Source organism: Tiliqua scincoides, chromosome 13 (assembly GCF_035046505.1).
Source record: "Tiliqua scincoides isolate rTilSci1 chromosome 13, rTilSci1.hap2, whole genome shotgun sequence".
NCBI classification, from domain to species: Eukaryota; Metazoa; Chordata; class Lepidosauria; order Squamata; family Scincidae; genus Tiliqua; species Tiliqua scincoides.
In genome coordinates, this window is record NC_089833.1 from 11098275 (window position 1) to 11109085 (window position 10811).

At 48.0% G+C, this 10811-nt stretch overlaps 1 protein-coding gene and 2 pseudogenes across 1 annotated transcript in view; 1 reads left to right on the forward strand and 2 right to left on the reverse strand.

Annotated features, from left to right (window-relative positions):
• Positions 1–1013: 1013 nt before the first annotated feature.
• Positions 1014–10811, reverse strand: part of CLEC19A (C-type lectin domain containing 19A) — an 11131-nt gene continuing 1333 nt past the window's right edge. Inside the window, exons 2-5 of the mRNA XM_066609461.1 lie at positions 6666–6831; positions 3956–4049; positions 3268–3400; positions 1014–1093 (exon numbers count right to left, since the gene is read on the reverse strand). Of these exons, the coding sequence (XP_066465558.1) occupies positions 1014–1093; positions 3268–3400; positions 3956–4049; positions 6666–6831 (473 nt within the window). The remainder of the gene's footprint in view (positions 1094–3267; positions 3401–3955; positions 4050–6665; positions 6832–10811) is intronic.
• On the forward strand, positions 2385–2503 carry LOC136634042 (5S ribosomal RNA; annotated as a pseudogene).
• Positions 9374–9488, reverse strand: LOC136633929 (5S ribosomal RNA; annotated as a pseudogene).

Here is a 10811-nt window from a genome sequence, read left to right on the forward strand (position 1 = left end):
CAAGACCAAGACCAAGACCAGAACTTGGCCAAGACCAGAACTACAGCCACAACGGGGAGGAGGGCCAGGGTGATGTAAACCCCCTCCCCAATACTATCTGAGGCTTTGCCCCAGGGCCACTCTGGGATCCACTCCTCGGAACCCTCCCCCACAGACTGCTTCAGTAGGCTTCACAGTTGGGCCGGCCCTGTATCAAAATCAAATCAAAATACCTTGGTGTGGCTAAGACTCTGATCCTTTGCACACATACTCGAAAGTAAACCCCTATTGAATGCAGCTAGAATAAGACGGCTGCTAATTTTTGCTTCACTGGATACTGAACTCATGCGCAGCCCTTTGGACTGTGACTGTCAAGTGATGGAATAGGCACATGGGGGCACTCAGAGAGAGGGAGGGAGGGAGAGAATGGTGCTCTTGCTTTGCTTCTAACCTCAGGCAGTCTGTGCCAAATGAAACGAGAATATGCCCTTGTTTGTCATGTCAGCAGCACACCTGCACATGAGTCAGTGGCGAGCATTTAAAAAGGCAGGAGCCTCCTGGCTTTGGTGCCCCGCTACAGATGGGAGGGCTGATCTAACCTTTTGGACGAGGATCCTTTTTTCCACTTGGCCTGCTGATTCACCTCGATTACACCGAGGGGTAATGGCCACCCACTCCTAACATGTCAGCACCAAAGAGGAGATTGCTAAACTCTGGAATCCTTTCCAGCTGAAGGTAACCAGGAGGAAACCCAGGCTGCAGCTTGGTGTGTTTGCTGTGATTGACACAGGCGATACCAGGGGTGATGTCTCAAGACATGTTGAGGGGTGCACAACCCAAGAACCAAAGCAGGGCACCAACCCTGCCTCACCCCCCCACACACACACACACCCTAGGCATGACTTAATGCAGATTCTAGCAAGTCACGACACAGAATGATATTTATTTGCATGCCAGGCAGAAAAGGAGTCGGTCAATTTCACTCCACGCTGGAAGTCCAGGAGATGGGTTTTTGCTGTTGCTCTGAGAGGCCTCTAATCAGCAGCGAGAGATGGGATCTTACATACAAATGGAAATTCTCTGTTGCAGCTGTTGTCATTCCAAGATCGTAAAGCTATAAAAAGGAAAGGGGGGGGGTTGAGTCTTGATTAGCTAATGAAACAGACAAAAATTAAAGCTGAACAAGCGCATAAATGGAGGTGTACTCGGAAACACAAGGCTGATCTAGTAGGATGATGGCATCCCTGACCTGCTAGCTTTCTACATGTGAGAATTTTTTGAGAGTAAAGTAAAGCTTCCATCATGTGAGCCTCTGTCTAGCCATCCGAAGCTGGACAGCCCATGTGCTACTTGGCAAGAACATGTGGTTGCTGTCTAAAGGAAAATCTTCAATATTTAGGACTTATCTCCTGAGTAGGTAGAAAGGTACCTATGGCACTTTTTGTTGCTGGCTTTTTGATTAGCTTTGGCTGTTCTCTGCTGTAAAATTTACACAACTCTATAGAACCCTCACAACATAATCCTGTATGTTTACTCAGTATTCCGTCCCAGCATGTTCAACAGGACTGAGTCTCTGGTTAAGTGCGGATGGGATCAGAGTGGGGCAAGTGGGGACGTCTGTTCTGGGCGCCACTTGAAGGGCGGCGCTGGGCATGGACTTTCCCATATTCTGCACCACTGCCAATGGTGCATTTTTTTGCATGAGTTTCAGGGGACCTCCAAAAAGATGCCTGCAGAAAAAATTCAGGGTCTTTCCCTATTTCTGAAACAGAGGCATTGCAAATGTGCAATGCTAGTAGGAGAGGGAATCAATTTTTTTGCAGTACTGTCCAGGATGCTGACATATAAATCCTTCTCTAAATCATAGTCAGAAGCCGACCTCAGCCAAGAAAACCTTTAAAAAAAACAAAACCCAAAAAATATTCACTTGGCCGGACAGGATTGACTTCCCACCCCATGATCCCACTTTTCTGTTTGGACAAGGGCTCAATTTCAGTGTTTGCCATGGCTTCCATTTTCCATAGATACACCGCTGGAAGGAATAGAAGCCTTAATACTGTTTTTTTTGTCACTGTACCCCAAAATGGTGAAGGAAAATATTTACAGTACAGGCACATCAGTGAGCATTGCACAGATTCTATTTTTCTGGGACACTTCAAGTAGCTGGATCCTGGGCAGCTAAAACTTGAAGGCAAGAGGAAGGGAAAGGCAACTTAGTTCTCTCCTTAGCAATGCTGGGGAAGCTAATGCATGTGTAAGATTAAAAAAAAAAATTGAGAAGAAAGGCAGAATTTTGGTGCTGGCTTGGGCAGTGCATGAATACTGGCTGGGCCTCCTGTCCATTGATGCAGGGATTGCATCTGTTGACAGATGATGGACAGATGGCTTCGCTCCGGAGCCTGACCTTTTAAGGATTTTTTACCCTGCACATGCCCGATCTCGTCTGATCTCGGAAGCTAAGCAGGGTCAGGCCTGGTTAGTACTTGGATGGGAGACCGCCTGGGAATGCCGGGTGCTGTAGGCTTATACCATAGTCTTTCCATGCCTGATCTCGTCTGATCTCGTCAGCTAAGCAGGGTCAGGCCTTGTTAGTACTTGGATGGGAGACCGCCTGGCAATACCGGGTGCTGTAGGCTTATACCATAGTCTTTCAAGACTGAAGGTTGCCAACCAGTAGGGATGGAGCCCAAGGGGGGGGGGAGTTAGGGCCAGGAGATATACAAGGATTCAGCTGGAGAGTCAACTCCATCAAATCAAGTTGCTCTCCAGGAGCTCTCCAGGGTCCTGCAATTTGGCCACACCACACCCAGTGTGAAGCCATGGCAGGGCAAGGGACACAATATGACATACATTTGTATATGAAAAGAAAGAGGGGGACCCTCAAAGCAGTCTGACAGGGATTGAGCATGTTCAGTGGTCACCAGGTCTCAAGGAATGGTGAAATGGCCTACGGGAAAACCCAGTGTGTGGTGTGGGATGGAAATTGGCTGCTCAAGTCCTGCAGATGGATTCAGCACTGTGTTGCAGGCACATTTTATTTAAACTGTATAAACAGTTCGGAGCACTTATATGTATAAATGAGGCGAACCTATTTTGCAGTTCTTTGTAAAGCACCATGGACAGAAGTTGTCACTATATGACTAATTGATTGAGTGGTTTGTTGATTGGTTGATCAGTTGATTGATCTGTGGAACTCCTTGCTGGACTAGATGGGCCTTTGGCCTGATCCAGTGGGGCTCTTCTGATGTTCTTATGATCTTAGATGATAAATATGCATCTACCACCTACCACTGCTATATCGGTACCAGATCTGCACACAGTCTTCCTCCTCTGGTTTAGAGTGGATCCCGTCGTCCGGCTGATTGCCGTCCCAGTAGTTATAATCATACGGAGAGCCATCTGTCCATTCGTAATTGCTTTCCTACCAAAGATTTCACCAGGGAGTTAACAAAAGGAGCAGACAGGAAGATTACATCAGGGCCAAGAAGTGAGCCAGGAGTCAGAACCAGAAGCCGGGAGCCAGGATTGAGGTGCCAACTCAGGACTGAGAAGCAAGCCCAGAGTCAGAACCAAACACAAGCATTGAGGAGTTACAGTGTCACTAGGGTTTTTGTCACCCAGTGCAGGAAGCCAGCATGTCACCCCCATGATGGACCTCCTCCCATGCAGTGGGTGGGGCAACATCCTGGGCAGTGGATGTGGTGATGCACCATTGCCTGCCCCCGCTGGTCTTTTGGCTATAACTTTTGACAGAATGGAGATATTTCAACACTGTTTGTTTCATTGCATTCTGCATGAAATAACACATCAAATGATATATAACATGATGGCATTATTCAAAAATACCAAGATTTAAAATTTTTTAGTGAGTAGTGGTGTCGCACACCCTCGTGCACATCACCTAATACGGCCCACATCCCCACAACCCCCTAGCGATGCCACTGGCCTGAATACCTACCTGATAAGGTTTTCTTACCTGTCTTAGATCATTAAGTCCCATCCAGATATCAGTGGGTATTCCAGGCACCCGGCTGTTGACCAAGTCATATACAAACACGTTCTCCTCCCAGCTGCCAAAGTATGTTAAAATGCAACGTTAACTGGAAACCCAACAGAGACTTGGGATCAGATAGGCAAAATCAGCACATTGTTGACTGAGAATGTGCCATGACAGCAGCCCACGCAATTGGACCAGCATGTCTATGAAGCAAGGCCCAGCATGTCTATGAAGCAAGATCATTAGGAAAGGTATTGAGAACAAAACGGCTAATATTATAATGCCATTGTACAAATCGATGGTAAGGCCACACCTGGAGTATTGTGTCCAGTTCTGGTCGCATCTCAGAAAGGATATAGTGGAAATGGAAAAGGTGCAAAAGAGAGCGACTAAGATGATTACTGGGCTGGGGCACCTTCGTTACGAGGAAAGGCTACGGTGTTTGGGCCTCTTCAGCCTAGAAAAGAGGTGCCTGAGGGGGGACATGATTGAAACATACAAAATTATGCAGGGGATGGACAGAGTGGATAGAGAGATGCTCTTTACACTCTCACATAAAACCAGAACCAGGGGACATCCACTAAAATTGAGTGTTGGAAGAGTTAGAACAGACAAGAGAAAATATTTCTTTACTCAGCATGTGGTTGGTCTGTGGAACTCCTTGCCACAGGATGTGGTGACGGCATCTGGCCTGGACACCTTTAAAAGGGGATTGGACAAGTTTCTGAAGGAAAAATCCATTACGGGGTACAAGCCATGATGCGTATGCACAACTTCCTGATTTTAGAAATTGGCTATGTCAGAAGGCCAGATGCAAGGGAGGGCACCAGGATGCAGGTCTCTTGTTGTCTTGTGTGCTCCCTGGGCATTTGGTGGGCCGCTGTGAGATACAGGAAGCTGGACTAGATGGGCCTCTGGCCTGATCCAGTGTGGCTGTTCTTATGTTCTTAACTACAATTCCCAGGAGGCCTTGCAGGTCTCTTGTTGTCTGGTGTGCTCCCTGGGGCATTTGGTGGGCCGCTGTGAGATACAGGAAGCTGGACTAGATGGGCCTATGGCCTGATCCACTGGGGCTGTTCTTATGTTCTTACGTTCTTATGCCGTTCGGGAGCCAGACTGTGGCCAGAACTCAGAGGAGGCACAAAATGGTGCCAGCTTGTCCTCCCTAATAGGGATTCGAAAGAAGGAAGGCACTGAGGAGAAATTTAAAAAGGAAAAAGTAAGATGGTCCACTTTGCTGTGCTTCATGGGAAGGCTGGCCCTGAAGATGGGGACCAGTACAAGCCTCCTTTCTGTCACTTAGAAACCTTGGTGAGAAGCCATGTTGAATTCCAACTTCACCCAGCAGCACCTGGTAAACTGGTCATGCCCACCCACTGCCACCTGGAAGTTGGCCTTTCAGCCTGAGTAAAAGGAAAATCCATATGATGTTTTCCCCCAAAATGAAAACAGAATGAGTAGGCTTGAGGTCAACTGGCATTGCCTGTTACCAAATTGACTGGGGCATCTTTCTTTGCCCACTGCTCCTCTTCTTCCTCCCCAAATTTGCAAAAAAAAAAAAAAAAAAAAAAAAGGAGGGGAATGGAGTGGAAGAGGAATTGCAGAATGGAGGAGACAGGTGGACTAGAGCACTGGGGACCCTCCAGGCCAGTGGTCCCCAAACTATGGGTCGGGACTCACTGGTGTGTCGCAACCTGATTTTTGGTGGGACGTCAAAAGGTGATGGAAAGATCAGATCATTAATTGCCTCAAGCCCTGAGGCGATGCAAAAATCAGATATTGTAGCTGCTAATTACCCTGCAAAGAGCTCAGCTCCTGCAGTTTGCAAGCATCTACAAATATAAGGCGATAAATAAGCCATTTAGTTATTTGATTTTTCTCTGTAAACCGCTTTGTGAACTTTTAGTTGAAAAGCGGTATATAAGTACTGTTAATAATGTTAATAATAAATGTTTGAGCCTCTTACCCAGTTAGCAGGGGATTGGTATATAGAAATAAATAAATCTAGAAATAAAGCTATCTACTTGATGATAGATAGATAGATAGATAGATAGATAGATAGATAGATAGATAGATAGATAGATAGATAGATAGATAGATAGATGAGAAGGAAGGAAGGAAGATGACAGACAGACAGACAGACAGACAGACAGACAGACAGACAGACAGATAGATAGATAGATAGATAGATAGATAGATAGATAGATAGATAGATAGATAGATAGATAGATAGATAGATAGATAGATAGATAGATGAGAAGGAAGGAAGGAAGATGACAGACAGATAGATAGATAGATAGATAGATAGATAGATAGATAGATAGATAGATAGATAGATAGATAGATAGATAGATAGATAGATAGATTCTTCCTTTTGAAATCTAGTGAATGGGAGGAAGAGGAGTGGGTGGTGATTGCCACTCAAGATGCTACAATAGTAGGGGTGGCATTTGCTGTGCTGCCACCTCAGCACTGAGAGATCTTGGGCCAGCCCTGAGAATGAGGAGTACCCTTTGCATGCAGAAGACCCCCCACCCCCCAGCTCAGTCTCTGGGTAGGGCAGAGAAAAATTCCCGCCTGGGAGCAGCTGCCAGTCTGTGCCAGCAATATTGAGGCAGCCAGGCCAGCAGCCTGACTCAGCAAAGCAGCTTCTTCCAGTCCAAAAAACCCCTTGGTTCAATGCACTCACCTGTGAATGGAAGCTAATTTGGCCGATTTTAAGCCAATGGAGAACTCGGCACAATACAGGTCGGCCTCAGCCCAGGTTTTATTGATAGGGAAATATCTGTAACAGTATCCTTCATATTCCGTCCAGAAGAGAGGGCAAGAGTAGGACAGGATTGGCTCTGGTACAGCTGGGAAGAAGGGAAGGAAATGTGTTAGGCGGCATATATCTCGACACCCTTTCCTCAGAGGCGGCTCCATTTGCTTGCTATCAGTCCCAGAAGCCTGGAGATTGCAAAGGTCAGGGGGCAGCTTCTATCTCAAGGAGGCAAGCAAGGGTGTCGCCATGATCAAGCGGCTGCTGTCATGTTCATGTGGCTTGGCACTCTTGGTTAGAGATGACAGGGGGATGGACGGACTACTCCCTAGGAGCAAGGTTCTCCCTAGGATGCATGGTCCTCACAAGAGAAGAGAAGCTCTATCACGGCACAGCCCAGGGAAATGCGGCTGCATCTTCCAAGGGCTGCGTGTTCATTTTTGCACCAGCTATGCTCAAGGTAGCAACTGAGCATGTTCATGAATGGCAGACAGGGGCTTAGTTACTCTGCCACCCGGAGGCACAAATTTTTTTTAACAACCCCAGGTTTCAGAAGGTCTTAGAAAGGCACTGCCACTTTTAGCAAACAAGTGCCTCTGGCCTTCTGAGGCCTTCTGAGGGTCCAGAAAGTTGGACACGACCTCCCCGGGCATCGGATGTCCTCCCAGGGGCCTTAGAAAGACATTTCTGGTTTTCGACAAAAACTGGAAGTACCTTTCTAAAGCCTCCAGGAGGCCTTCTGGGGATTGGGAAGGTCATATGTGGCCTCCCAAAGCCTCAGAAGGCCACTTTTTTCACCTTGGGTCCACCACTATATGTTGGCACTCCCTCAAGGGTGGGACCCAGGAAAATTGACCTCCCGGCCTCCTTGAGCTATGCCACTGACAGCAGACAGAGTGCAAGTCATGGCTACAAACTGGAAAGCGGAATGGAGAGGTTTTCAGAGGGGCTGCCATGTTAACCCCCAAAATGGAGCGGGAAGAACGTAGTGGTGAAGAGACCTAATGGTGAACTGGGAGCTCCTCAATTTGCATCTCGCAGGGATGGTTCTTTGGCACACACATCTGCGGACACGAAGGTCACCGGGATTGACCTGGCATCTCCAGGAGTCAGCATCAAACCACAAAAGCAATCTCGACAATTTGGAACAGGGCCTCTCAGACTCTCCGACGTGACACTGCCGTTGGGGAAGAAAGCAGGTCCCTGCAGCAGGTCCCTGCAGGAACCTGGCGCTCTAGCAAATGGTGCGCAAGGTGCAACACCCAAACCTGTGTGCAGAGTTGGAGTGCAGTGCTAATCTGAGGTCTCAAGCTGAGTTCTCAGAATTCACATCCCCTCCCCCCCACCAGAGCAGGATGGAAAAACACAGTCCTCTCTAAGCCCTTTGATATTCTATCCCAGGGACCCCAGTAGGTAACGTTAATTTGATTAGCTTCAGTGCACAAGAGACGCCTGCAGGAATGTCAAGGTTAAACGCCCCAGCAAGGCCAGAGAGTTCAGGTCAATCCCTAATTAGCACCTTCCCTGTTAAGCCACCCCGGGTAGCTTTGGTCCAGTCTTTGGAAGAGCGCATCGGGCTTTGAACTCATGGGGTTAATAATTGGAGATGTCACATTGGCCCCAGAGCCAATTTGCTATTTGGACTTCAAGAGGGGGGAAAAATGTATGCTATGACTTAAAGACCCATGGACAGAGGTGTTTGTTTCCTGTGAGTAAGACAGGATGACAGCTTAAGTCAGGGCTCTCCAGACCCTGTCCGATGGACTAGATCCAGTGCCCTACCTTTTCCTTTCCCCATGTGATCCGAGCTTAACATTCTGCGGGGGTGCTATCCTTCCCCGCCACTGATTTCAGCTCCAGTCCACTGCTTCCAGGTTCCGTTGGCCCAGCAGCCACTGTGCCCAGATTTCCGGGCAGGTGCCACGGGCTGGAGCTCAGTTTGGGTGGTGATCGGTGGTGATCGGTGGTGAGGAAAGACGGCTCCCTGGCAGGAAGGTAAACGCTGGTTGTACCAAGGACAACTTTCCCATTGCACAGCAGTCTCCAGCTTGGAGACCAGTGGCCTGAGTCTTACCGAACACAATGGGCTTACTTCTGAGTAAAGTAAGTAACACCATTTTCAAACTACCCACGTAACAAAATGGGGCAGGATTGGGGCTTGCAGGAGGGAGTTACGCTCATACACACAGCCATCAACTGGGGATAATCAAAATACCTTTTTAAAAAATAGATGCATGAAATGCTCTCTGGAGCTTTTTGAGAACCACCAAGCATATTTTTCATAATAATCATAATCCTCTAATGCGGTGGATCCCAGCCTATGCAGGCATGCGCTACCCTCAATCTTCTAGTCCAGTGTTTGCCAAACGTTTTAGCATTGGTTGGCAACCTTCAGTCTCGAAAGACTATGGTAGAAGCCTACAGCACCCGGTATTCCCAGGTGGTCTCCCATCCAAGTCCTAACCAGGCCTGACCTTGCTGAGCTTCCGAGATCAGACGAGATTGGGCATTGGACTATGGTATAAGCCTACAGCACCCGGCATTCCCAGGCGGTCTCCCATCCAAGTACTAACCAGGCCTGACCCTGCTTAGCTTCCGAGATCAGACGAGATCGGGCATGGAAAGACTATGGTATAAGCCTACAGCACCCGGTATTCCCAGGCGGTCTCCCATCCAAGTACTAACCAGGCCTGACCCTGCTTAGCTTCCGAGATCAGACGAGATCGGGCATGGAAAGACTATGGCATAAGCCTACAGCGCCCGGTATTCCCAGGCGGTCTCCCATCCAAGTACTAACCAGGCCTGACCCTGCTTAGCTGACGAGATCAGACGAGATCGGGCATGGAAAGACTATGGCATAAGCCTACAGCGCCCGGTATTCCCAGGCGGTCTCCCATCCAAGTACTAACCAGGCCTGACCCTGCTTAGCTGACGAGATCAGACGAGATCGGGCATGGAAAGACTATGGTATAAGCCTACAGCACCTGGTATTCCCAGGCGGTCTCCCATCCAAGTACTAACCAGGCCTGAGCCTGCTTAGCTTCTGAGATCAGACAAGATCAGGCATGGAATCCACCTAAAAAAAAAAAGTTTCACTTTACCAGCAGCTCAGGCCTCTGTGGCTATAATGGTGACTGGGCAGCAGGTTTAACCCTTGATGCACATACCCTGTCAGTTTCACAAACCATCAAAAATTGGGTCATGACTCACTGGTGGGCCACGGAGCCAAAATTTCGGAACTGCTGTGCTAGCCTTTATGATGCCGAACGGCTCTTCCTGCGAAAGACTAACAGCCCAAGCCTATGCACGTTTACTCAGAAGTAAGTCACATTGTAGTCAATGGGGCTAATTCCCAGGAAAGTGTCCATAGGATTGCAGCCTAACACAGGTCCCTCTCTGAAATGGATTTTGAGCCATTAAGAGCCAAATCCTGTGCATGTCTAGTCCGAAGTAAGTCCCATGATACTCAGTGGGGCTTACTCCCAGGTAAGTGTGGATATAATTGTAGCCTTAAGAATCTTGAAGACCTACAAGGACAGGTTGTGTTGAGGTTGTGTTCACTGGGATCCCCCCTCCCAGTGAAATCTGACAGCTGCCATCCCTTCCTCACCTTCCCCTTTACAGCTTCAAGTAGCTTCTTCCGCAGTCTGCGCAAGCAAGGAGCTTTTCCAAGATGCACTTTAGGAATTCCCCCCCCCCCCCAAAGCAAAGGATCCGATAAGAGATTGTGCAGGACAAAAAAAGTTTGCTTGACAGCACAAGCCTGTGTTAATTCAGAAGTCAGTCCCACTTCATTCACTGTTCAGCCCAGCTCAGTGACTGACCTGTCGCCCTGGTGGGTGACTTGAAATTCAGTGAAAGACATTTCTTCGCTGTACATATTGCTGTACGTATCTATCTTACACTTTCCAAAACAGTTACCCTGGTGGATAATGGCTTTTGAGTTTTGAAAACTGGTTTAACAATAGCTCAGTTGTTCCCAAACTTTTAAGCACTGGGACCCACTTTTAAAAATGACACTCCTTCGGGACCCACCTAGCTTTATGAGCCTAAAAAAATTCAGCTTGGCCAGCT